Below are 26,510 nucleotides of genomic sequence, written 5' to 3' on the forward strand. Positions count from 1 at the left end.
CTAGAAATCTTCATGTGCAGGGCACCTTTGATGTGTCAAGGTGATGATATGCTAGCCTTCAGGTGTTCTAACAACATGGGAGCACAGCTGTATGAAGTATCCTGACCCCTGATGCTACATGTGTCAAAAAGTCCTCCCCTCACCCCATGGTGTCTGCATGTACAGTGCAAACATCTATAGGGTGGGGACTTCACACATACAGCTGCACATGCAAAGACTTCCAGACACCCTGGAATCTCTGGGTAAACCTAGTACTCTACACCTAGCACCTCCAAACATTATTATTTTATTTTTGTTACTTGCCCTTTCACATAAAGTTCTAGGCTAGGCTACAACAACATAAAAATACAATACGTCAGGAACTGTCTGGATACTGAGCATGGTGGCTGAATTTTGATGTGTGGGCACCAGGCGAAGTGGGTTGGAGAATGACTTGGAAGAAGGGATCTGGACCTGGAAGAGGCATTAACAGCCAGGAGACATGAGGCAGAAGCAGGAGGATTGGAGAGTGGAACAGGTGAAGAGGAAGGAGGAGAGAGATCAGGCTGGTGTAGAGTGTCAAGGGCTTCCACATCTTCTCCTGCCCCCACCTCTCCTGCTCCACTGCCTCCCAGGACCAGGGGAGGATTGAACAGGGAGGAGCAGAAACAGGTTACATGCGGGCATAATCTTTCTCCTGCTCGTCCACAGCTCAGGTCTCTCTACTACTCCTAGATGTGCACCCGATGAGGCAGTTGCAGCAACAGCCGAGGCACATTGGTCTGGGGGACATGCCTTTTCCTAACTTGTAAATGTACTTTTGACAATAAAAGAGTTAATCCCCCTCCCTCCAGACATTCCTTGTTCAATAGCCCCAACTACATGTTCTGCATGGAGCCGAGGCCTACTGCATCAACTCCCATCGTATAAAATGCCTCTAGCATTTCGAGACTTACCACATCTTTAAATGCCCCAAGTATGGCTGCTGTGACTATGCCAAGAAACAATCCGATGATGTTCAAGACAGTGGAGGACCAGAGCAGCCGGTACAAGTGGACCACATCCTGACAGCTGTTCACGCCAAGGAACTCATAATAGCTGGTAGAGTGTTCTGAGCTAGTGAGGGGGGCGGGCGGGAAGGGGAGAACATCACATCAGCAGCAATTTACAAAAAGAAAACCCAGAGTGCCAGCCTCCAGCCCTGTCATTTTCTCTGTTGCAGTGATGCTAGTCAGAACTGTGGACCTTTGCACACAGATGTTCCAGAATGCACCTACTTTTCCCTTCGTCCTCTCATCCAAACAATGAAAAACTGATGATATTTCTGATATTTAAAATATAGCAGGTTGCCAGACATTGTGGTGGAAGGAATTTTCTAATGTGTGCTACTTCTGGAGGGTGGCTACAGTTTTTTTTAAAGTTTTTGTTTAGGTATAGGGTAGACTAGAAATTGAAAACAAAATAAAAATGAAAACGAAAAAATGTCTGAAAGCCATCCTAATGTTTGCATCTGAGCAGCAAGTGCCCAAGAAAGCAAAGAAGTAACCTAAGTAAATTCTGGATAGAAAGCATACAAAGAAATTAAAGCCACTGCTTGGGGCAGGCAGAATAAACAAATCTGTTTATAGCGACGATATCTACAAGTACCGTATTTTTCGCTCCATAGGGTGCACCGGACCAAAGGGCACCTTGTTTTTAGAGGAGGAAACAAGAAAAAAATTTCTGGTTTTCCTCCTCTAAAGCCCTGTTTTTTTGAGGATCAGCTAAAAGTTTTGCAGCTTTTTTTGCAAAGGGGGAAAAGCAAAGAGGAAAAGCCCCTTTTATGGGGTTCAACTCACATTTCTGCAGCTTCTAAAGGAAAGGAGCCTTTACTACAGTTTCCAGACAGATAATCTAATCAGCCAGTCACATGTCGCTGGGGAAACAAACAACCTCCCTCTGCAGCACATTCAACAATGGAGGCCTGGGCAAGAGGGCGGGCTGAAGGGAGCCGGGACTCTTATCTCTCTCCCGATCTCTTGCTGCTCAGCGGGGTCCTTTCAACACCCCCTTTTCTCTTTGTAAAATAAAAAGCATGATCTCTTTTGGCCCCTGGGCAATTCAGCTCCAGGGACCACCATTCGCTTCATAAGATGCACAGATATTTCCCCTTACTTTTTAGGAGGAAAAAAGTGCGTCTTATGGAGCAAAAATATGGTACTTTCCAACTGGGTTCCCTTCTGCCCACTCCACTTTGGTCTCTCGCAAAAACATGGGATTTTCTTCTACAAGTGCTGACATGCATATTAGCAAGGGAGGGTGTTTTGGGTCAAGGAAATAAACAACTATCGTGACTTTAGAAGCAATCTAAAGTCAGCCCTGTGTATAGTCCTGAAGTTTTAAATGTTTGAAGTCTTACTGTGTTTTAATTTGTTGGAAGTCACCCAAGTGGTTGGAGTAACCCAGTCAGATGAGTGGAATAATAATAATCACAGGAAAAAACCCTAGTCATTGCCCATTCCCACTGAACTTGTGTTTAATAGCAGATCATCAGAACTGGAGTAAAACAAGACCTGGCTGATGTATTCTATTGCTGCTTCATTCATTCTGACTGGGTTTGTATTAGAGAGCCAGGTAATGCTACTGAGAAGCATCATTTCTCCCCAGATTTTTGACTAAGATTATAAATACATGCCTGGCTGAAAAAGCAAATGAATAGGCTCCTCCTATAATAGTGACTTTTGCAGGAAGATACATGTCTGTTTATAAGACTACAGATTGCAGCATCCATTGGGTTACAACAGATTGTGGCTGAAGAGGCTCAGGCTGACAGGAGCCCTCCAAACCTGCTGTCCACAGGTACTTACTTTTCACAATTGTACAAATCGCAGCAGTAGCATGTGTTACTCTTCACTTTCAGCTGACACTTGCTGTTTAAGGTGTAACATGTCACCTGAAGAAAGAGGAGGTAACAAATCTTCATTTGGGAGACTTGGAAGTTCTGTCCACTAAGTTTACACCATGTATCGTGGTCAGAAATTAGAAGTGTGCTTCGCCCTGCTCAATCAAGAAGCTGTTTTGGAAACAAATCCCCATGTGCAAGATGGATGCTCAGATTCCCTTCCACTTCGTTAGGTAGCCTAGTTCTGTTTTATTTTACATAATTCATTTTCCATGGGGCAGATTTTGTTTCTGTTCCTTGTCCTGCTTGCAAAACAATAGATGGGCCTTTTGTTCAGAACTTGCCAACATATACGCTCAGCATAAAACATACAGTAACACAGACCAAAAACAATATGTATTCAGTGTAAGGTTTTAGTCAAAAGTCCATTTGCCCACAACTGCTCCTGTACTTGGCTGCAGAGCCGCAACCCAAAATAAATCTGAATACAAAATGCAGACATTGTTGGACCGTGTCAGACTATTACACTGTGGAGTTGTAGTTGGGGCCAGTATAAACCTATTAACTTGAACTTGGGTATATATGACAATATGCCACTCAGTAAAAAAGAGAAAGAAGAAGAAAAAAAAGAGTTATGTCTAAGGAATGCATTCCAAGGGACCATTAAGCAACAAGAATGGAATGAGAATAGCTTTGATTCCAAAGAAAATATCTTGTTACAAATATGATAGTGTGTTTTAAGTCTGGAAAATAAATCCACAGTGGCTGAGGGCTTTGACTGCAAAACATTTATCCTCCTAGTCATCTTGGAAGTGGCCTTCCCCATTCATAAAGCTACAAAAACTACACTATAATAGCTTACTTCGGTCTGGTAAACATCATATAAGAATCCTACTCCACTTGAATAATACTGGCACCGTTTATTATATAATGGCCTGGGTTCCTGCAAAAAACAAAAGAAAAGAAAAAAGATAAGGCTTTGAGATACATTATTGCAATTATCTCCCAGACAAACTCCATCAATTTTGTAAAGTTGTTAAGTCCATTCAGGTAATTAGATAGCCAAGGAACACTTTGCCACATGTTTCCTTTCTAACCACAATTGTTGGCTTGGAAGCAAGACATAAGTGGTTATGCTCAGCAAGGAGGGTAATGTGTGTTGGGAAAATATAATCATCCTTACTGATGCTATGCAAGCCTTGATTCGACCCTGGTGGCAATTTCATACACTGCAATTTCAAAGGTTTAAGTTATAGAATAAACAATTTTGACTGATCTCCTAAAACAATTCCTAATATCAAGAGCAGTTGGGCAGTAACGAAAACTAGTTCCTACTTGTCGTCCTCCAAACCATAGTCAGGAATATTGGAATAAACTCTGTGCTTCGGCATTCCCTCCTCTTTTCTCCAGTTACACACTTAATGAATTCTTTGTTTGATCAAACTTCTTGTGCATTCAGGAGCAATGCAGGATCCAAGCGCAGACTCAAGACTGAGGTTCTGCACACCCAGCATGGCAATGTGCATTCAGGTGATGAAGGCAAGGAACCTTTTGGAGGTGCTGTACACACGCCATCCCCATGTCATCTTTGACCCGCACTAACTGTCAGTCTAAAGGAACAGTTATAATCCATTTTGTGCCGGGAATGTACTTCTCAAGCACTAGCTGCATACATGTGTACACAGGGAGTGCTTTCTCGGGTCCACTTCCTATTGGGGCAGATCTTCTGACATTGCAGGGCTGTGCCACTCCCTTCAATATGTTTGACTTGTCTATGAATGAAATAGCTGCTTCTTTCTACTGATATGTAACATTTGTATATCAACATACAAGTTCCAGCACCTTCCAAAAGACTGGTTTTTTTTAAAAAGATCTGTGGAAACACTAATTGAGGAGAGAGGAATAGAAAACACAATTGCACACTAGTTTAAAAACATGCCCACCTGTGGGTACAGACAACGCAGAGAATAGCTGCTGGCTTTAGATGAAGGTGTGTACAACTGTACAAAATAACACGGGGGGGGGGGGAATGACCCCTGTGCATTTCAGAGTCTATGTGTGAACACCACCTGAGTCTTCGGGAAAGTAGGATATCCCAAACCAGTTTTTCAATTACAGTCAAATCACTTTGTTCCCCACCAAACACTCTATCTTGCCTTGTTACCCACACAAATCATGCAGAATTTGGTTACTGCACCACAAACCATGCTTAAAAGTTGTTGCTTTTGGTGGTTAGCTTAAATTCAAGCTTAACTCTGTGAATGAAACTTGCAGAGATTCCAAACTAGATACTTTTGTTTTAAAATCAGTGTGGGAAGCTTTGCTTGTCCATCAATGATCTCAAAATACATTGCAACAAATTATTATGGAGTAGACTAGACTAACTAATTGGAGCTTTCTAACAACCCCTTCCCCCAGATAAGGAATCAGAATGAGGCGAAACCTGATTTTATTTTAAGTAGCTCATAATCAAATGGGATCACACCCTTTACCCTGAGTAATACATATAGTGCATATCTATAGGCATTATAATTGCTTAACAGCAGCAAGGTGAAATGGACCAAATCTAATGGAAAGTGAAATGGACCAAATCTAAAAGCTAAGAAAATGCTGCTACTGAACAGTCTATGAAGAACTCACTGGACAGCTTTATTTGCTAACTGCTGTCCAACACATGCTACGTCCACAAATCATTTATTTCAACGTGTGCATAAGCAGAAGATCTCTTATACTGTATCATCAAAAACTCACATAGACACCCACAGTAATGACAAGCCGACCACAACCTGCAGAAAAGCGCAAGAGAATCTCGCTTCATGTCCTTGCCCTGCAATGATCAATGTCCAAGACCTCTGTGTTGGGAGAGTTTTCAAGAGCCCCCATTATTCATTTGTGTATAGACTTTGGTCAAAATCCTAATTGCGGAGTTATATACAAGGGTCTCTGATCCTCTGACATAGATCCATAACAACAACTGGGATTCGCCACTAGAACATGTAGTGATGGCCAGCCGTCTGAACAACTCTAAAAGGGGATTTGACAAATTCATGGCGGATATGGCTTTCAGAGACTACTAGTCATGTTCAGCGACCCCTGAACATCAGTTCAGAATGATAGGCTCCTACTGCACTTACATTCTGCTTGTCAGCTTCCCATGGGCATCTGGTTGGCAACTGTGAGAACAGAATGCTGAACTACGTTTTTAAAATGAAACTGTGTTTGCCATTTTAAAGAGTAAAGAGTTTTCAATATTCGGAAGAGCATGTGCGCCCTCTAGAGGAAGGTAGATATATCTATACAACTCGTAGAAAGTGTGAAATCAGAAAGCACAAGCTACAGATCTTTTAAAGCTTACACTAGCTTTCCAAAGCAAGGACACACATTGCATGATCCATCAGACTTTCATGCACATGGAATCTAACAACAGGCTCCCTACCCCCTAGCTTAAATGTTTTCATTCACTGCCCATGTTTGAGACTGAGTGAGCTAGAAATCCAAAACCCAACTGACAATTCAACTGCCCTGACAATATGATTGAAAGCCATCCATCTGCCGCAAGAAACAACAGAGTGTGCCTCTGTGGGCAATGCCAAACTGCTGTGTTAGCAGCACCAAAGTGACCTCTTTGGGGCACAAGCCTGGGCAGTGTGTATGGCGGCCCTGGGATGGCGGCCCAGACGACAAGACACACACACACCCTCAGCCTCACTCATGTGGTCCAAAGGAAAGCAGAGCAACACATTTGGCACCAGCTGGCTGCAGGAGTTGCCAGAGGGAGGCATACAAGACGCCATCCAACCACCTTAGGGACTCCACTCTGGATTTGTACAGTATAGGGTTTACTCCTTAGCATGTTCTTCTCCTGAAGATATCCCACAAGGCAGCAGAAGTTTAGGATCAAAGCTTCCTTTTCCTAGACGGGCTACCTTCCCAGGTTGATGAGTCCCATCTGCCCATCACTTCCCCCTGCTGCACATGCAGAAACTGGCTCCTTGACTGTAGGACCCACTATGCTAAATCCGCTGGAGCCTGCCTTTGCATGCTGGGTGAAGTCCCTAACTCAGCAAGAGTTTGAGACCCACCAGCTACCCTCACCCAGTTTTGCCAGTCAGTCTTGGGGTGTGGCTGATGTTGCATGCTGACAGCTTCTAGGAGCCACAGGTGAGAGCTGGATGGGGACCAAAGGTGGAAAAAACTACCGCAGAAGGAACACAATGTGTCCCCTATCACAGGTTACTACTGCTCCTCTAACACCCCAGGGCACTAATGTATATATTTAAAAATACAGTAGAACAAAATAATTTGATATTTTAAAAGGAAGACAAAGCAACAGGTACATCTTACAAGTATCTGAGAATCAACCTCGGTTCCAGCCCATAACTACCTGATAGTTCAGCAGGTTGGCAGAATTTGTTCTCACGTGCAAAAAAAATTAATATATCCCCTTTATTTAGATTTGAATATGCTCACAGTGGATCTGAACTTATGAGACAATGCCACAAAACCTATAATGTATTTGGGGTATACTTTGTCTTGAGCTTGGGATTCTATATGCTGCCAAGCAGAGAATTCATCTTTCCTTTGCAGTATCTGCATTTTTCTATTTTTACTCTCTGCTTCTGACTATGAAACTAGTAGCTCCTGGCAGATACCCCTCTATACTGTATAGTGAAACTTCTAAACATGTGTCTAAATGAAAGTTACACTCCTTCAGCAGTTTTGAGATAAAATACTAAGACTGGTAAGCTGAAGCTCTAAGCCAGGCGGATCACTGTGATTACTGCAAAAATCAGGAGAGGTAGGAGATCAGATTTATTTATAAGAATTATGAATGCTTCCATGTTCTCTGTAGCTTTTCTTGGGCCAAGCACTTTCTCTGTTTATCTGCTATGCATTTGTTGTCATGGCACTGCATAAGAAAAAACCAATCCACATTTGTAACATCACTACAAATAGCGTTAAAATAAAGCACCTTGCTGTAAAGTCCTTGTGAAGTAACTTCTGCCAACTCAACTTAGCTTGATTTTATGATGACATGGAACATATGTTCCTGGGTTGAAAAACATAGCACTGTTTTCAAGCCAGTTTTCAAACAAACAGTGATGCCATGGTGATATATTCTAACGCCACTCAGACCTTGGATTTTTCCTACTTGCATATCTAAAAAATATATATTAATCTCTTTCACCCCTCACAAAAAGGGATGCTACTATTTTTCTGATGCAAAATAAACAATTGTCAAGTTCACAGAAAAGCACATAGTGCACGAACAATACATGTGTCACTCACAATACCATATTAAAATGTAAGAGTAATAAACAAAGTGTTTAGACACCTCAGCAATCAATCTTGTGCTTCTGTATGGGAAGTTCTAATGTGTCTCCCTAGGCAAAAAGAGCCTTAACCAAGACTCTTAATATGTACCGGTAGTTTTAAGCCTTTGTGTCCAATGAGCAACTTCCAGTAAGTAGGAAGGTACACCTTATAACTGTATCAACCTGCTTATTGCCTGAGAAAAGTCCAGTTTTCCATCCTGTTATTGATTGCTTGTTGCTAATTGAAATGGTCCTGCTGGCAAACTGAGAAACTGTTTGCACTTAGGTCAGTGGAATCTGGGTCCAGGCTACAGCATTGTAGGCACAGCCCCATTTGGAAGAAATGAATTAATTGCATAAAAGCTACAGCAAACCACATAGCCTGAGACACATTTTCAAAATAAATACATACCAGGAAAATTGCATATACATTTCATATCATCTCTAGGAAAACATCCAGATATTTGCTTTCAACCAGGAAGGGAGAACCTACAGCCTTCCAGATGTTGTTGGCATACAAGTACCATTATCCCTGAGCTTAGCTATGCTAGGGTTGGTGGGAGTTGTAGTTTAAAAACATTTGGACAGCTGCAGGTTCTTTGTCCCTTTAACTCAGTGTTTTTCAACCTTTTTTGGGCAAAGGCACACTTGTTTCATGAAAAAAATCATGAGGCACACCACCATTAGAAAATGTTAAAATTTTAACTCTGTACCTATATTGACTATATATAAAGTAATTCTCTTGAATTTTTCAATTTTTCCCACGGCACACCAGGCAACATCTCGCGGCACACTAGTGTGCCGCGGAACAGTGGTTGAAAAACACTGCTTTAACTAGTCATCACCAATAATGTAAAAGGTCTTGAGAAAAATAAAACAAAGCTATAAAATAGGCCGCAGATCTTTAAACACAAAGAAAATCTAAACCCAAGAAGTGAATTAAAGTTACTTTCCCATTCGGAATGATGAATGCTAATTTAATTTTTTTATAAATAAATTACCATATGAGCTGTGCAATTACGTTAATGACTCACTCAGGAAATGAATTAAAGGTAATTATTTATGATTTTGCATCTTGCACCACCATGGAGAAGGAAAAATAGGCCTAACATTTTCCTTCAAAGCTATTGGCTAATTTAATTGTGGGGAGGCATTGCATATTACGGTATTTGAGTTCGGTTTCCTACTGCCTTGCCGTTTATCAACAGAATTGCTTCTATTTTTACAGAGAGCCAATAAATAGAATGAATTTTACTGGTAGCATTGGTTTTTCCGAAAATATGCCAATACGGTTAAGTGGAGAAAGAGTACGCATGTGTGAATAAGAGGTGCCATTCTGATTATTTGAAATGGCCTGAGGTCCACAACCATTTGTGCCATAACAAATTTATCAGTCTCTGTGGGGCCACAGGATTCTTTGTTTGTTTCTAAGGCAACAGACTAACAAAATCAGCCCTGTGGGATTTTTAGCATCAAAAGCACACTGGCACTAAAATTAACATGATTCAAGCATCATGCTGTCCCAAATATTCATTTTATACCATGTTCTATGTATGATACTGTGGTTTTTATGGAACAGGATGAGGTTCTTCCCAGAAATGCCCTCCTGTTCTAGGAAAAAAGCCACTAGATGGCACCATGGAATTCACAAATTCCTAAAAAAGGATAATAATAATAATAATAATAATAATAATAATAATAATAATGATAATAATAATTTATTATTTGTACCCCGCCCATCTGGCTGGGTACCATAATGAAAGAGGTTTAGCTTTTAGTAAGGGCCTCCCCACTCAGGATTTTGCCAGAATCTTAAAAATTAATTCATACTGATTACTATTTGATTACTGATTACTATTTGATGAAGGAAAAGTAAAGGTAAAAGGTAAAGATAAAGGATCCCTGGACAGTTAAGTCCAGTCAACGGCGACTATGGGGTTGAGGCGCTCATCTCACTTTCAGGCCAAGGGAGCCGGCGTTTGTCCACAGACAGCTTTCTGGGTTGTGTGGCCACCATGACTAAACCGCTTCTGGTGCAACGGAACACTGTGACGGAAACCAGAGAGCACGGAAATGCTGTTTACCTTCCCATCACAGTGGTACCTATTTATCTACTTGCATTGGTGTGCTTTCAAACTGCTAGGTTGGCAGAAGCTGGGTCAGAGCAATGGGAGCTCACTCCGTCATGGGCACATTCAAACAGCCAGTCTTCTGATCAGCAAGCCCGAGAGGCTCAGTGGTTTAGACCACAGTGCCACCCACATCCCAGAAGGAAAAGTACCTAACAGTGCAATCCTATGACGCTTACTCAGAAGCAAACCACACTGAATTTGACTGGGGATCAATGAACCTGTCAAATCTGACTTCCCTCAGGTTCTCATTTTCCCAGTCTTAAATTCTGCTCACATGCCATCATTAGGTTGCAATTAATCCTCAGCGTTCACCAGCACTTTAGTATAAATTTCTTCAAAAATACATTTTGTGTTGTGCAGTCTTGCCCTAACGTGCACTTTTTTTTCCAGGCAACGTCCCTAATATAATGCATTTTGTATGTTATTTTCACTAATAGATACATTTTATGCACACCTCCCCACTAATATTCACATTTGTTTAGACATGTTTTGGTTGGAGAAGTGCATTGCAAAATAAATACCTTACCCCCCCCAACCCACACCGTTCCCTTTTAAGTATTTGGGTGAAGAGACATGCCTTGAAAGTTTGTCCTCACTGCCCCCCCCACTCCAGATATAGAATCACAAGGGGGAGCAACTGTCTTCTACATGCGTGGTGAAAAGGTTGTTTTGTTGTTTTGCAAGGATATAAAGTTACATGCAAGGGCCAGCCTCTACTGCTGTGTAACAATATATCTCCAACAAACATGATTCACAGATAATGGATTCCTGTAATATCCGTATCCCGCCCCCCCCCCCCCGCCCCTGCCCCAACTAACATAATTACAAACTACTTCCACCTTTATTTGTTTCAGTTGATTCAGGCATTCTACTTTTAAAAAAAAGTGGGGGGAGATGAATAGTGGTTTTGAATATACAAATGCTGGGATGAATGTGATTAAAGCAAACTACATCTGTATTACGATTTCTCACATGAGACAGGGGTACTTTAAATCAAGCCCCCTTTACCTCAGCTTCTAATTTTTGTAAGTGCTTTTCTATAGAGCTTTCTATTAAGTGAAGCGGTTTTTTCCTTCCTCTGAATGGGGCAAATCATGTGGAGCTATATATCCTGAAATATATTTTTCTTCAGTAGTGTTTGTGCCAAATTTATGCCATCTTCACATCTGAAAACAATGGATTCCCCCCTCCTTTATTTTTTTATTTTTTAAAAAGCTGGAGGTACTTTGTGAAAGACAGAACATAGCTATCTTTCATTATTTTGCTCATGGCTTTTTAAGAAAAGCAGGAAAGAAATAAAGAAATTATCTGCATTAAGAAAGCAGGCACACAGTGAAAAAGATTGTGCATTATTTCTTATAACCTATTGCCATCTCTTTTCTAATGAAATCATGATCTAAACACAAATAAGATGCCACATTATATATTTTGCTGTGATCAGGGGGAGGGGGTTAAGTTCTATTTGACAAGTAGTATTCTATCAAACGATCCTGTCACTGTATATTTTTCATACTGTGGTTTCCTCACAATATTGGCCCATGGGTTTTTTTTTGGGGGGGGGAATTATGGAGCCTCAAGAAGTGAGTATAATAATCATTATTTTATTCCATATTTCCATATATTCATTAACTTTCAAAAAAGGGGGGGAAACATTTGTGTGTGAAACTTCTACACCTTGAAATTAACTTCTCACATCCAGCTCTATATTTATATATATATATATAATTTTTATATATCTTTCACCCCCTCGGATTCACTAAATCCCCCAACAGTTTCAGAGCGCCAAGTGACCAAGACTATGAACCAGGAAGACTCTAGTTCAGGGTTTCCTAAAACTTGTGTCTCCAGTTTGTTTTTGGACTACAACTCCCATTATCCCTAACCAGCAGAACCAGTCCAAAAAATAGCTGGGGACCCAAGTTTGGGAAAGCCTGCTCTAGTTCAAGGTTTAAGGCAAAATTATGTACTTATTTAAATGAAAAACCTCAAAACTAAAACCCTAACGAGCTGCCGGCTCTACCTCATTTCACTGGACACTCCGTCAGTTTCCTCAGAGGGAAATCAGAAAGTTACTAAGATTAAGTCCAAATATTAACGAGCAGTAGGGGGAGAGTCCTCCCAAAATATATTCTTGTAATTTAAACGAAGGCTAGCTAACCTAAATGGTTGTTTACTTACAGCTCGTTAGGGTTTTAGTTTTGAGGTTTTTCATTTAAATAAGTACATAATTTTGCCTTAATTCACTGAGTTGGTTGGGGACCCTCACCCCATTTTCAGTTCGTTTAGAGTTATTTCTTTATCCCTTTATTATACTATTATACCTTTCCCTCGTTTTAGGGACTAGTCATGGCTGAGTATTAGATACTTTTTTCCCCTTGGTCATTGCATCCCGTGATTGTCTTTCTGTTTTTTTGCTAGTTCAAGGTTTGGCATAAACTCAGGAAGTAACCTACCGAGGTATCAAACATCACTTTGCCTCAGACCCCTATCTGCTGTACGGGAAAGAGTACTGACTTCCCTGTACACATTTCTGAAATAATGAGAACACAGGAAGGGCCATGCTGGATTATACCAAAACCCCAGCGTCCTATTCTCACAGCAGCCAACCAAATGCCTATGACATGAGCAAGCATGACATGAGCACAATAGGCATTTTCCCACTCGTGCGTTGCATGCTGAAGTCATTTATTTTGTCTGTCCTGAACCGTCCAGCAGTTTTAATCTGAAATATTAGGCGCAGTACTGCGCCCAGAGCTCAGAAACTGCTCACGCTAATTAAATTCCCTGTTGCAAAATGTGCCTAGAACAATGGGAGTTTCGAAGGCTGCCCTTAACATAGGGCCAGGATTGTGGCCTTATATATACACCTGTCATGTCCCCCAAATGCCCTTACACACCATTTTTCCAAACTAAAAAAACACCCATGTGTTGTAAGTTTTTCTCATAGGGGAGTTGCTCCAGTCCCTTAGTGTTTCCCACTTATACAATATCCTTTTTGAGATGTGGTGCGCATAACCATAGGCAGTGTTGCTGCACCAGAAAATTGCAAAGCAAGCACTATCATATAGGCAGTTTTGTTTTCAGTCCCTTTCCTAACGACCCTAACATGCGAACCACACTGAACACGTGGACGTGTGTTCTGCATAACTGCTAACAGTCCAAATACACCCCTCACATGCTGAACCCTGAAGTGGATCACTAGATTTTCACCACAACCAGAAACAGCTTAGTAGGCACGAAGCATAAACTAACCAGGGGAGAGAGCAATATCAAAAAGGCATACTTACTATATGTCGTGCTGCAAACACACCGTCAACGATTGCACAACAGAAAGCTGCTACCACTCCAAAGCTGATGAACACAATGGATGCTATCAACTAGAAAGAGAAAAGTGGACTTAGATTATTATATATTCATAGTTACTGAAACCTGATTATGAAACACTTGGTCATCCAACTTGCACAGTGTGGCAGAACAGAGGAAGAGAAGCTGACTCTCTAGGAAGCTCCAAATGTTTTTGAACAGGCATTTAATCCAACATGTCAGAATATCTCTTCAAACCATGCTATATATAAAACTAATAATACTACAGTATTTTTATAGTTAATGCTGTTTTATTGATGGCTGTTGGCCTCGGGTGCCCTTCGTTCACTTGTACACCAGTCTGACACATTTTGATGTTTAAGTGGTCTATGAATGTTTTAAAATAAATTTTTAAAAGTAATAAAAATAAATAAATAAAGCCTGTGGATTGCTAAGCAAACACCACAGAGATACGTATCAGGGAATCATTTAAATCTGTAAATGGTCTGTGCCAATAAATAGTAAACAGGCCATTCAGTATTTCAAAATGGCTAGCAACCTTTTCCTGTACCACACCAATGCACCAGGGTATTTAAAACATTTAATAGGATAAATTTGTTGTAGGTGCGCCTGGGAGACTTCTATTGTGGGAATGATCCTGGGTGGATTCTTCAGCTGCAACTGCCCATTCTATAAAATGGGAACAGTAAGGACCTACCTCATACAGCTACTGTGAGAACAGAATGTTAACTCCCATAGTAGCTCTAGGGCAGGCATAGGCAAACTCGGCCCTCCAGATGTTTTGGGACTACAACTCCCATCATCCCTAGCTAACAGGACCAGTGGTCAGGGATGATGGGAATTGTAGTCTCAAAACATCTGGAGGGCCAAGTTTGCCTATGCCTGCTCCAGGGGCCATTTCACACAATTAGCTAAGAACTAATTAGCTGAGAATGCACGCATGAGGTGGAAATGAAGTAATAGACTACAAGGAGGTAAGGCAGACTGAACTATTTCAGGCTGCAGGTAGAGGACCAGTCTTGTAACACTTTCCCACCTAAAAATGTCCCTACAAATAAGAAAACAATCACAGCAGCAAACTAGCTGAAGCAGATGCTCTCTCAGCAATGTGTATGTTACTTGCAAGTAGCTTTGTTTTGTTTTGTTTTAGTTTAAAAAGTGCCACATCCCACATGCAAGCCAGAAGTGGCATAGCCTATTTTACCACATCACTTTGCAATGATCATAGTTATCAAATGATACGCTTCTCTATTCATAAACTCACCTTCATTGCTAAGCTTATCTTTTCCTAACCTTATCGCTACTTATGATACTGAATAATAATAATAATAAATCCTCAAGCAGTTCTATTACTGCTTTGCATAGCCAAACTCTCACTTGTTATTGATAAGTACTGTACATCTATAATGAAAAACCCCTGTATTTATTATTAAGTGCTGCAGCTCAAAACATTCATCATATACCATACAGGAATGAGCCCATGGGAGAAATAAAGCATTACAATGGAAGTGTGAGTGGGAAAAGGAGAGACCATTTGGCAGCCAAAGCCCAAGAGATGTGCCACTTCCTCAGCTTTATCATGGCCACTGGTCCCATCACCTCCTGGCAAACAGAAGGGGAGAAGTGGAGGCAGTGACAGATTTTACCTTCTTGGGCTCCATGATCACTGCAAATGGTCACAGCAGTCACAAAATTAAAAGACGCCTGCTTCTTGGGAGGAAAGCAATGACAAACCTAGACAGCATCTCAAAAAGCAGAGACATCACCTTGCTAACAAAGGTCCGTATAGTTAAAGCTATGGTTTTCCCAGTGGTGATGTATGGAAGTGACAGCTGGACCACAAAGATGGCTGATCACCAGAGAATTGATGCTTTTGAATTGTGGTGCTGGAGGAGACTCTTGAGAGTCCCATGGACTGCAAGAAGATCAAACTTATCCATCCTTAAAGAAATCAGCCCTGAGTGCTCACTGGAAGGACAGATCCTGAAGCTGGGGCTCAAATACTTTGGCCACCTCATGAGAAGAGAAGACTCCCTGGAAAAAAACAACTCTGATGTTGGGTAAGATTGAGGGCACAAGGAGAAGGGGACAACAGAGGACGAGATAGCTGGACAGTGTTCTTGAAGCTACCAACATGAGTTTGAACAAACTGTGGGAGGCAGTAGAAGACAAGAGTGCCTGGCGTGCTCTGGTCCATGAGGTCACGAAGAGTCGGACACGACTAATCGACTATAAACAACAACAATCAATGATTCTGCTTTGTTTGTAAAATCAAAATTGTTTAGTCATAGGCAAAAGGCACACTGATTCCCCCATCCTCACCATTTCCAATGTATGGTCATCTTAATTTTTGTCTGTTTTGGCACCTTCACCACCTGACTATATGTAATGATAAACTATAGCACTTTGCTCTTTTAGCGTTGTTTTGAATGGCGGAAAGGAAATAATCCTTTACCCGTTCTGGTGACCATGTGAACAAGGGGATGCTTCAAGGACTTTAAAGAGAAATTCATTAAGAGATCTTTATGAATAGCTTCCCCCCCTCCCCCTAAGAAGAGATTCTATAGTTGGGTAGCTACAAAACCCTTTTCTCATTAGAGAGCCATTGTAATTGTAGCCAGTGTGACAGCTAGAATAGACATGAATGAATAATGAACACTCAGTACCCATGACATAATCATATCTCCTCTAGTGTGACAGTCCTCGAGTGTCGTCTCAATTACAGCAGCGCTATTACTGAGGCACCGACCTTTGGAAAGAATAGGTTGACAGGGCATAAATTGTGAGGCTTGCTGCTTACTGCAGCGATAAGATGCCTTAATGACCGAGGACTGAGCACCCTTGCAAGAACTCGTGTTTTGTTTTGGGTTTTTAAAAAAAAAATACTGCAGAAGTGGAGTCCACATTTCAGCACAGTTGTGAATGGGGATGGGGAGTTTGCTAAATGGAAGAAATGCCATAGTATCCACAGGATGATTATTGATCCTGTTTCACCACCCTGTCACTAGCTGACAATACAGGTGCCTCAATACCAACAGCAACCGCTCAGGCAGAATGTAATGAATTTCAATCAGTGAATACCCTTTTACCAGGATATTAAATCTATTTTGCTGTTTAGTTGCCATAGTAACAAATGTCACAATTTTTGGTGTGTTATGGATGGAGATGGTACATGAAACCTGTTCGACAGTTCTGCCATGTATTCGTCTTACAATGTACACAAAAGAAAGATGAGGTGATTTTCCTCTGCTCTCAGGATCAGGGAAATCAGGATAGGAGTCACAAATCCCCCCAGAACTAACCTGGTCTCTTCAAATAAACCTTATCACATAAGCAAACCTTTCATAGACTTTTGGTAATGTATGACTTGAACTCTAGGCAGGTGAAGAAGAGTCAGATTCATGGGTAGGGTATGATAACATTGTGGAGGTGAGGCCTAACCCTTGACCACAGCAGCCAAATGCCCTCCCCTTATGAGAGACTACAAACCTAACCCCCACTTACTTTGGAGTTAGCCCCATTGCATTCAATAGGACTTACTACTGAGTAGACACTTAATTTGTTATATTTATCCCACCATTCCTCAAAGGATCTCAAGGTGGTATATAGGAGGTTCTTGTCCCTCTCCATTTTATCCTCACAACCCACCCTGTGAGGTAAGTTAAGCTGAGAGACCGTGACTGGCCCAAGGTTACCCAACAAGCTTCGTGGCTGAGTGGGGATTCGAACTCAGGACTCCCAGGTACTAGTCCAACACACTAATCACTACATCACACTGACTGTCTAGCATGGTTAGGACTGTACTGTAAACTGCTGTCGGAAAGAGCAGTCCCTTCTGCATCGAAGCTCAAAAGCTTTAGAACAGCATTCCTAAAGAGGTCTGTCCGTGTTCCTCCAAGGTGCCCTTCCAGAAAGGTTAGAAGGCTCATCTGTTTAGCCCAGCAATGTTTACTCTGACTGGCAAGCACTCACCAGGGCTTCAGGCAGGGGTATCGCCTGCTGCTCTTTGCACAGGCCTTTGGCAGTTAAAAAGGAAAAGCAAAGTTGATAAATTCTATTGTTTACTCTTTTAAAATACAGTCATACCTTGGATCCTGAACACCTTGCAAGTCGAATGTTTTGGCTCCCAAACACCGGTTTGCGAATGTTCTTTAGAACCTGAACGTCCGACAAAACTTCGACGGCTTCCAATTGGCTGCTGGAACTTCCTACAGCCAATCGGAAACTGCGCATTGGTTTCCAAACGTTTTGGAAGTCGAATGGACTTCCGGAACAGATTCCATTCGACTTCTGAGATACCACTGTATGTTTGTGTTTCAGCAATGTTTTGGTGTTTCAGCAAATTTGATATGTTGCAGAAATGTTTTGAAAGCAATAAACTATTGCTTTATTGGGGGGTGTTGGTTGGTTTTAAACAATTTAAAAGTAGCAGTAAAGGCAGGACAGAAATATTTTTAAATAAATAAATTGCAGTAATGCCTTAAAGGCTATGTAAGTAAAGGGGTCGGTTCATTGAACTGGAGTACAAATCCGTGGTCATAATCTAACCAAAGGGAACACAAATCCTAATAATAAATGTCTGTGGCCATATTCAAGACTGTTAACTGTGCAACAGGTTCACATTCCAACAAGTGTCTCCATAGGCAAACCTCTTACAGTGTATCTTGAAAATAAGAGCAGGTATTCATTTGCAGACTCAGTGAGGACAAGCAAGACCAACTTAAAAAAAAAAAGTGAGTCATGAATCAAATACAAGACATTTGAGAGGTACAAATGAGGCCAGGTGTTTAAGCCAGGTGCATTTACTGGAGTCTAATGTGTCATCGAATCAAATGCACACCTCAATTTACAGAACCTCGAAACCAAAAAAAAGTATTTGCTGGCGAATGTAAATGCGCCATCGAGTATAATGTGCCACCGGACCTTAATTTTCGTGACGTAATTTGGCCCCCAAAAAAGTGAGCATTAGATTCGAGTAAATATGATAATATGCAAGTTAAGAAAGCAACACGTTTATGCTCAGGGAGCTCTGCCCAGTCACACACTTGTGGGCTAATCCGGGGGAAGAGAAGGAGGAGAGAGAATAAAGGAAGTAGAAAGCACATGGTTCTCAGAGCAGCTGTTGTAAGGCAAAAGGGAAGGAGGGGTCCAGAATAGGCAAAGCAATGCCAGAAGGCTCAAGGGCAGTCATGTCAGAACAATAAGAAAGGCAACTTCACATCAGAGGTGGTTTCAGGCAACTGGTGCAGCCACAACAATACCGCAGAACAGAGTGCAATAAGCAGGAAGCTGAATTTTAGCATCGCACAGGGCGCTGCTGAAATTTGAGGGCCCAAAGTCCACCACTGCTTCAGAGGGTGTAGGCACTAACTGGCCTTCAAGCCAGGGGATGAGGCACATAACCACTATGCTGTAGCAGCTGTCTGTTTCCTGAAAGCCAGCAACTGGGAATGTCGAAGTTAGAAAACATGTTCCCCTGCCTGTCTTAACACATGGACCAGGTGGTGGTCTTTTTGCCCCCAGGACCTTTAGAGCATAGCTGTCAACTTTCCCTTTTTTGCGGGAAATTCCCTTATTCCAGCGCCATTTCCCATTGCAAAAAAAAGGGGGAATTTGACAGCTATGGCCGTTTCCCAATGCGAAAAAAGGAAGGTTGACAGCTCTGCTTTAGAGGCCCTATGCACTTACAATTTTGGTTCCTGTTATGTACTGAGCTGAATCCTAGAACAATAGGATCCAGAATGCAGCAGTCTGATTGGTCCGCAGGAGTCACCCAATCCAGCTCCAGGTGGAAGTGATTCAGCTACCTGATTGGCCTGCAAGAGCAGCCAATCAGGCTCCTGGATGAAGTAAATCAGCAACCTCATTGGCCTGCAGGAGCAGCCAATCAGGCTTCTGGAGGAAGTGAATCCGCAACCTGATTGGCCTACAGGAGTAGCCCGGAATTAGCCAATCACACGGGGCCCATTGTGTATATAATGAACATATAACAGGTGTTTTGGGGAAAAATTCATTCATTACTACTATGAGCTGAATAAAGAGCATGAAATTCATACTTGACTTCGAGTATATTTCTGTTCCCCCATACACACACACACACACACAATAATAAGCCATAAAATGAAAATCTATTTTTCAAAATGAAAGAAAACCTACAGTGAGATGGAAAACGATGCTTATTTTCATATACTTCCGCTTTATTCCATGATATGAACAATCTAACTACTAGCTTACAGCTGAATCTTGTGCTTTCATGCTTTAATTAATATACACGGATTTTATCTCAGAATTTGTAAACTGAAAAGTGGAGTTGCTGGTTCATTGGTAAATCTGGCAATGCAAAGTTTCTGTGGTGCCCCTCCCTTCCCTTGAAGCCCTAAGCATGTGATTATTTTGCTTAGTGGTTAATCCAGCCCTATCCCAACCCCCAAAGGTGCTATCAATTGCAGGCATTTTTTTTAATTGACGTAATTTGGGAGTCTATCATAATGGGCGCTTATTCACTTTTTAAAACAGCCAGTCTATTTTAACTAATAGCGTCATCTTAAGACCCCACTATACAACAGCAGCAGGAGAGTGTAACATCCTGCTCCTGCCTGCCAGTTCCATTGTCAGAGGTCATCATGGCTGTAGTTCAGAGTATTGCTATTTCAGCAGAAAATGCCGCTGAAAGGAAGGAAAAATGCAGGCTGAGCTACTTGGAGTTGGAGAGCAGAAGACTTTAACTGCCCTAATCATGTCTCATGTGTTGTTAACAATAATAATATTAATTAATTTTGCTGACCTATATTGTGAAGGGTGTTCCCAAGCCAAAGCAATGCAAACAGCAGATAGCTAACTCTTTATTGTCAAAACTATGGCTCCAAATAGCCACAAACACCAGTTTAGTGTCTAGGCAACTATTCCCAGGTCTGCATTCTATGGAGTATGAATTTTAAGCGAGAGTGTGCAAGTTGATTGCCATGTATATGCATTGCTAAGGTGGCTTTGTAGCTCTCTGCGTGCAAGAGCTAACCTTTTAAAGAATGTGTGAGCAGGCAGGCACAATGATTTACTAATCTCTCTACAAGGGCTGTGTGTGGTTGAAGCTGATGGAGAACTTAGGGCAGCAGCATCCTCTGTAGATATTCTCCCAGTTCCGAGAGGTGCATATACTGAGCTCATGACTCTCCACAGATATGCTTCTTAAAAAATATATATACTCGGGCATCATTTGAAATACTACTCAAGCTCAGAATGAAGAGTAGGCTTTTAAAATCATAATTAGGTGAGGCACGGCTGAAGGCAGGCTGACAAAATCAATGACTTGGTTTTTGCAGTTCTGATTAATTTAAACCTTTTCTGGATATCATATATATATATATATATATATATATATATATATATATATATATATATATATATAACACATAACAAAAGCACTGCAGGATTTACGCCTCATTGTTTGGAGAAGGTAACGTTGCGAACTTAGTTGGCCTCTAAGGTGCTACTGGAAGGAATTTTTATTTTTATTTTTTATTTTGTTTTGACTATGGCAGACCAAGACGGCTACCTACCTGTTGCGAATTTGGTAAGCTTTTTAACCCCCCAAAACCACTTGTTTTCAGAGTTGCAATCTGCTGTCAGAGTCCAGCTGAGCCCTTTGAAGATTTATCTGGGGTGGGGATGATTTGATTTCAAAATATAAACAGTTTAATTTATTAAACTGCATTAGTATCCCATGACAAAAGAATAGTAACATAAAAGTTGCTGAGATACACAATGGTTAACGTTTTCTTATTTTACACAAAAAAGCATGTACAGAATATGTATTTGTTTTCCTAATGGCAAACAAAGTTCTGACAACCCCTCAGCTATGAAATCTGCATTGGGGTGTCAGTTATAGGAGGAAATACAGCAGGAGAAAAAGCAAACCAGAAACCAAAACATGCCAAGGTAAAATGCTGGTCTCATGGTAAATAATGGAAGGGTGGTCTCATATACCCCTTTAGCCTAATAGTTTTCTTCTAATAACAGAACATTACAGAGGGCCTTCTTGGTAGTGGTGCCTGCCCTCCTACCAGAAATGAAATAAACAACTATCCGACTTTCAGAAAACATCTGAAGGCAGCCCTGTTTAGGGAAGTTTTTAATACTTGATGTTTTATTGTGTTTTTAATATCCTGTTGGAAGCCGCACAGAGTGGCTGGGGAGGCCCGGCCAGATGGGCGGGGTATAAGTAATCAATTAATTAATTATCACCATCACCATTATCATCATCATCATCAAAATAAAGCCAGCTTGGAGAAGAAATTTACTCCTGGGGTGCAACAAATCCCTGCAGTGGTGTGTGTGTGTGTTTTGTTGTTGTTGTTGTTGTTATAATAATTATTATTAGCAGCAGCCCTGGAGTAGGGGGGAACGTACTGCATTAAAAACACACAAACACAGAAAAAAATCTACCCTGGTGTTCCGGAAGTGGACTTTATGATTCATCGGAAATGCTAAGTTATTTTCTGCACCTTACTTTTAAGAAGTTTCTGAAGATATACAGTGGTGCCTCGCAAGACGAAATTAATTCGTTCCGCAAGACTCTTCGTCTTGCGGAAATTTCGTCTTGCGAGGCACCTTTTCCCATAGGAACGCATTAAAATTTAATTAATGCGTTCCTATGGGGAAAAAAGTCCGGGGGCCCCTCCCGACCGGCACCGGAGCCAAGCCAAGCCACGTTTTAAGACTGCAGTGAGCGAACAGCAGCGCTGCTGTTCGCTCGCCTCAGTCTTAAAACGCAGCTCCGCGGCTTCGGGAGGGAGGGAGGGGGCCGTGGGATGATGCCCGACATTGGGCATGATGCCACGGCCCCCTCCCGACCGGCACCGGAGCTCCGCGGTGCTGTGTTTTAAGACTGCAGCGATCGCTGCAGTCTTAAAACGCAGCTCCACGGCTCGCGGAGGGAGGGAGAGGGCCGTGGGATGATGCCCGACATCGGGCATGATGCCACGGCCCCCTCCCGACCGGCACCGGAGCTCCGCGGTGCTGTGTTTTAAGACTGCAGCGATCGCTGCAGTCTTAAAACGCAGCTCCGCGGCTCCGGGAGGGAGGGAGAGGGCCGTGGGATGATGCCCGACATTGGGCACGATCCCACGGCCCCCTCCCGACTGGCACCGGAGCTCCGCGCCGCCGAGTTTTAAGACTGCAACGATCGTTGCAGTCTTAAAACGCAGCGGCGGGGCTCCGGGAAGGAGGGAGAGGGCCGTGGGATGATGCCCGACATCGGGCATGATGCCACGGCCCCCTCCCGACCGGCACCGGAGCTCCGCGGTGCTGTGTTTTAAGACTGCAGCGATCGCTGCAGTCTTAAAACGCAGCTCCACGGCTCGCGGAGGGAGGGAGAGGGCCGTGGGATGATGCCCGACATCGGGCATGATGCCACGGCCCCCTCCCGACCGGCACCGGAGCTCCGCGGTGCTGTGTTTTAAGACTGCAGCGATCGCTGCAGTCTTAAAACGCAGCTCCGCGGCTCCGGGAGGGAGGGAGGGGGCCGTGGCATCATGCCCGACATCGGGCATGATGCCACGGCCCCCTCCCGACCGGCACCGGAGCTCCGCGGTGCTGTGTTTTAAGACTGCAGCGATCGCTGCAGTCTTAAAACGCAGCTCCGCGGCTCCGGGAGGGAGGGAGAGGGCCGTGGGATGATGCCCGACATTGGGCACGATCCCACGGCCCCCTCCCGACTGGCACCGGAGCTCCGCGCCGCCGAGTTTTAAGACTGCAACGATTGTTGCAGTCTTAAAACGCAGCGGCGGGGCTCCGGGAAGGAGGGAGAGGGCCGTGGGATGATGCCCGACATTGGGCACGATCCCACGGCCCCCTCCCGACCGGCAGCGGAGCTTACCTTTTCGCTGCGGTCGGGAGGGATGTTGTCCGCGTCTGCCATTTTGGATCGACTGCGCATGCACAGTCGATCCAAAATGGCGGACGCGGACATCACCCCTCCCGACCAGAGCGAAAAGGTAAGCCAGCTTACAGTGGTACCTCGCCAGACGAATTCGTCTTGCGAAAAACAGGCATAGACGAATTCGTCTTGCGAGTCAACTAAAAACTCGCAAAACCCTTTCGTTTTGCGAGTTTTTCGTCTAGCGAGGCATTCGTCTTGCGGGGTACCACTGTAATGGACACCAGTTAGCTTAGGCTTTGGTCGTCTCACTTTTGTATTCATTTCAATAGGGATAAATTGGACCTTGATGGCTATGTAGGATAAACTTTTTAATGTTTTTTTAAAAGTTGAAAAGCAGGAGAGGAGAGAGTTGAAACACAACAGGGCAACTGACCACTTGACTGTTGAAGGATACATGGAAAATGAAATGTCTGAGGTCTGCAATAACATTTTTAATCTTACAGATTTTTAAAAACAACATTTAAATATATTACGTGCTTACCATTTGCTTCCGGTTCTCTACAAGATGGATACCGATAATCCCTAGGAAGGACCCAAAACCAAGCTGCGGCAAAGAACAAAGAAACAACAGGTCAACTTAGCTGTGCATATAGGATAGTGTCCTGGTTTGCACACCATGTTAAACCATGGTTTGTTTAACATTCATTTATTAAACTATGCTATCACTATGTGTGAACCCGGTCCAGCATCTTAAATGTGGTTAAAGATTGCACATTACAGGATTAAAAATACAATGTTTAAAATCATATCAAGATCACAAATAGCCTGGGATTCTATCTTGTTTTAGAGTTGCTCCAAGCAACTGAGCAGTATGTACAGGTTGAAGGCTTATGGCAACTGCAGCTATTAATATATAAACTATATAGGAAGAAAGAAACATTTACTAATTACTGTAAATAAAATACCTAAAATTCTGGAAACTGTGGAAAATGAGGTAGGAATACAGAATTTACTTCCTGATTAAAATTTCTCACAAGTATGGTTGTTCCTACCTTGCATTTTGGATTTTAGCATTTTACGTGCTGCTGCACTTGAGACCTTATCTTCCAACACATATATATATATCAATCTGAGCTCGTTCTGTATTCCCCAAGTCTGTGCAACATGCATCTATGTATGTGAAACACAGTAGGAAATAATGGACATTTAGGCAGCTCTCTCCATGAAATATTACTCATGACAGAGATTCAGAACTGAAGATAGATGGGTTATTAATATTCCTAACAATACTTGCAGTGGAGCCCTGTATCCATCTACCAGTATCTTGTTCTAATCTACTCAGGATGTGCTGGCTTGCTTGACTTCACTTTCACACATACACACACAAACATATGTACACACACAATCATGCTAACATTGCTTGAGCTGTCAAATTCCACAAAAAAGCTTTGTTGAGCAGATAATTCTGTACAATAGTTACTTCATTGCATGGCACACAACATTGTAAATACTTGAAAGCCTAAAATATAATTCCTACTTACGATTATTCCTGGATAATAACCGCCCACAGTTACATTTTCTGTTCTGGTGGTCGCTGCAAGGCCTATGGTCAGTATGAAAACAGACACTATCAAGAGGGCGATTGTGAACCACAGTGAAGTTTTCTTCCTTTTTGCAAAGTGCCCTGTGGAGCGAGGGGGGAGGGGAATGTTATTATAAGCACCACAGTATATATGCACAAATCCCAAGGCGGCAGCAATGAGCTACACCTGTATCCTACTCTCCCACAAAGAAACTAAAAATGGTGAATTAACCTTATAACCAACCCTGTCACGTAGGCTGAGAAACAGCAGCTTGCCTAAGGCTTTCCAGTGAGTTTCGAACAGGGACAGCTCAAGCCATTTTGCTGCCTGATCCAAAGGGCTAGGTGGCACCCCCTCCCCCATTCCATGCATCAACAGAAGTACAGTGTCCAGAACAAGGGAAGAAATAGTACCACTCTATCCTGCCTTTGCCAGACCACTCCTGGAATACTGTCTCCAATTCTGGGCACCACAAATTTAGGAAGGGTGTTGACAAGGTGGAACTTGTGCAGAGGAGGGCTACCAAGATGAACAAGTGTCTGGAAACCAAGCCTTATGAGGAACGGCTGAAGGAGCTGGGTATGTTTAGCCTAGAAAAGAGGAGACTGAGAGGAGATATGATAGTTATCTTTAAATATATCAAGGGCTTTCAAATGGAAGATGGAGCAAGCTTGTTTTCTCCTGCTCTGGAAGGCAGGACTCAAGCTAAGGGCTTCAAGATACAGGAAAGGAGATTCCGATTAAACATCAGGAAAAACTTTCTGACAGTAAGAGCTGTTTGACAGTTGAATGGACTCCCTCAGGAGCTTGTGGACTCTCCTTCCTTGGAGGTTTTTAAGCAGAGGTTGGATGGCCATCTGTCATGGATGCTTTAGCTGAGATTTCTGCGTTGCAGGGGGCTGAACCAGATGACCATCGGGGTCCCTTCCAACTCTACAATTTTATGATTCTGTGTACATAAGATAACTGGATTGACAACTAAAGCTTATTTCAACATGGGTGGCAGGACAGCTATTCTGTGCTTAAACTTTTATTAAGATTTATTTGTGCATGCTTTTGTAAACCACTTAGGGAAGTGGGTGTAAGGGGAGGGAGACAAATTGCTGCACCAGCCTGGAGCAGGCTCCAAACCCACCTCAGGATCCAACAGATCCCAGGCTGGCTCAGCCCCAGCCTGATGCTGCTTTGGGAATACTGATGATCTCACTTCCACCAATCCACCCAAGCATTTGTAACTGGGGAGGGGGAGCAGCTGGGGAGAGTGATCTGCAGAAGAGAATCAGAAGGCATAGGAAAGGGCGCTAGGCTAAAGCATTTTGTCTTCCCAGCTGCTTGCCCCCTCTACAAATTATCTTCACTTTCCTCTCCTCTTTTCCCCCCCTGTTTGAATTGACCATTAGGATTTTATTGCCTGCATCT

At 42.6% G+C, this 26,510-nt stretch overlaps 1 protein-coding gene across 1 annotated transcript in view; it reads right to left on the bottom strand.

Moving 5' to 3' along the window:
* Positions 1-26,510, bottom strand: part of TMEM255B (transmembrane protein 255B) — a 41,712-nt gene that overhangs the window by 6,862 nt on the left and 8,340 nt on the right. Inside the window, 6 exon segments of the mRNA XM_033147706.1 lie at positions 936-1,095; positions 2,826-2,911; positions 3,723-3,803; positions 13,595-13,684; positions 24,050-24,112; positions 25,050-25,192. Coding sequence (XP_033003597.1) covers positions 936-1,095; positions 2,826-2,911; positions 3,723-3,803; positions 13,595-13,684; positions 24,050-24,112; positions 25,050-25,192 — 623 coding nt within the window.

The sequence above is a fragment of the Lacerta agilis genome, chromosome 4 (genome assembly GCF_009819535.1).
Source record: "Lacerta agilis isolate rLacAgi1 chromosome 4, rLacAgi1.pri, whole genome shotgun sequence".
NCBI classification, from domain to species: Eukaryota; Metazoa; Chordata; class Lepidosauria; order Squamata; family Lacertidae; genus Lacerta; species Lacerta agilis.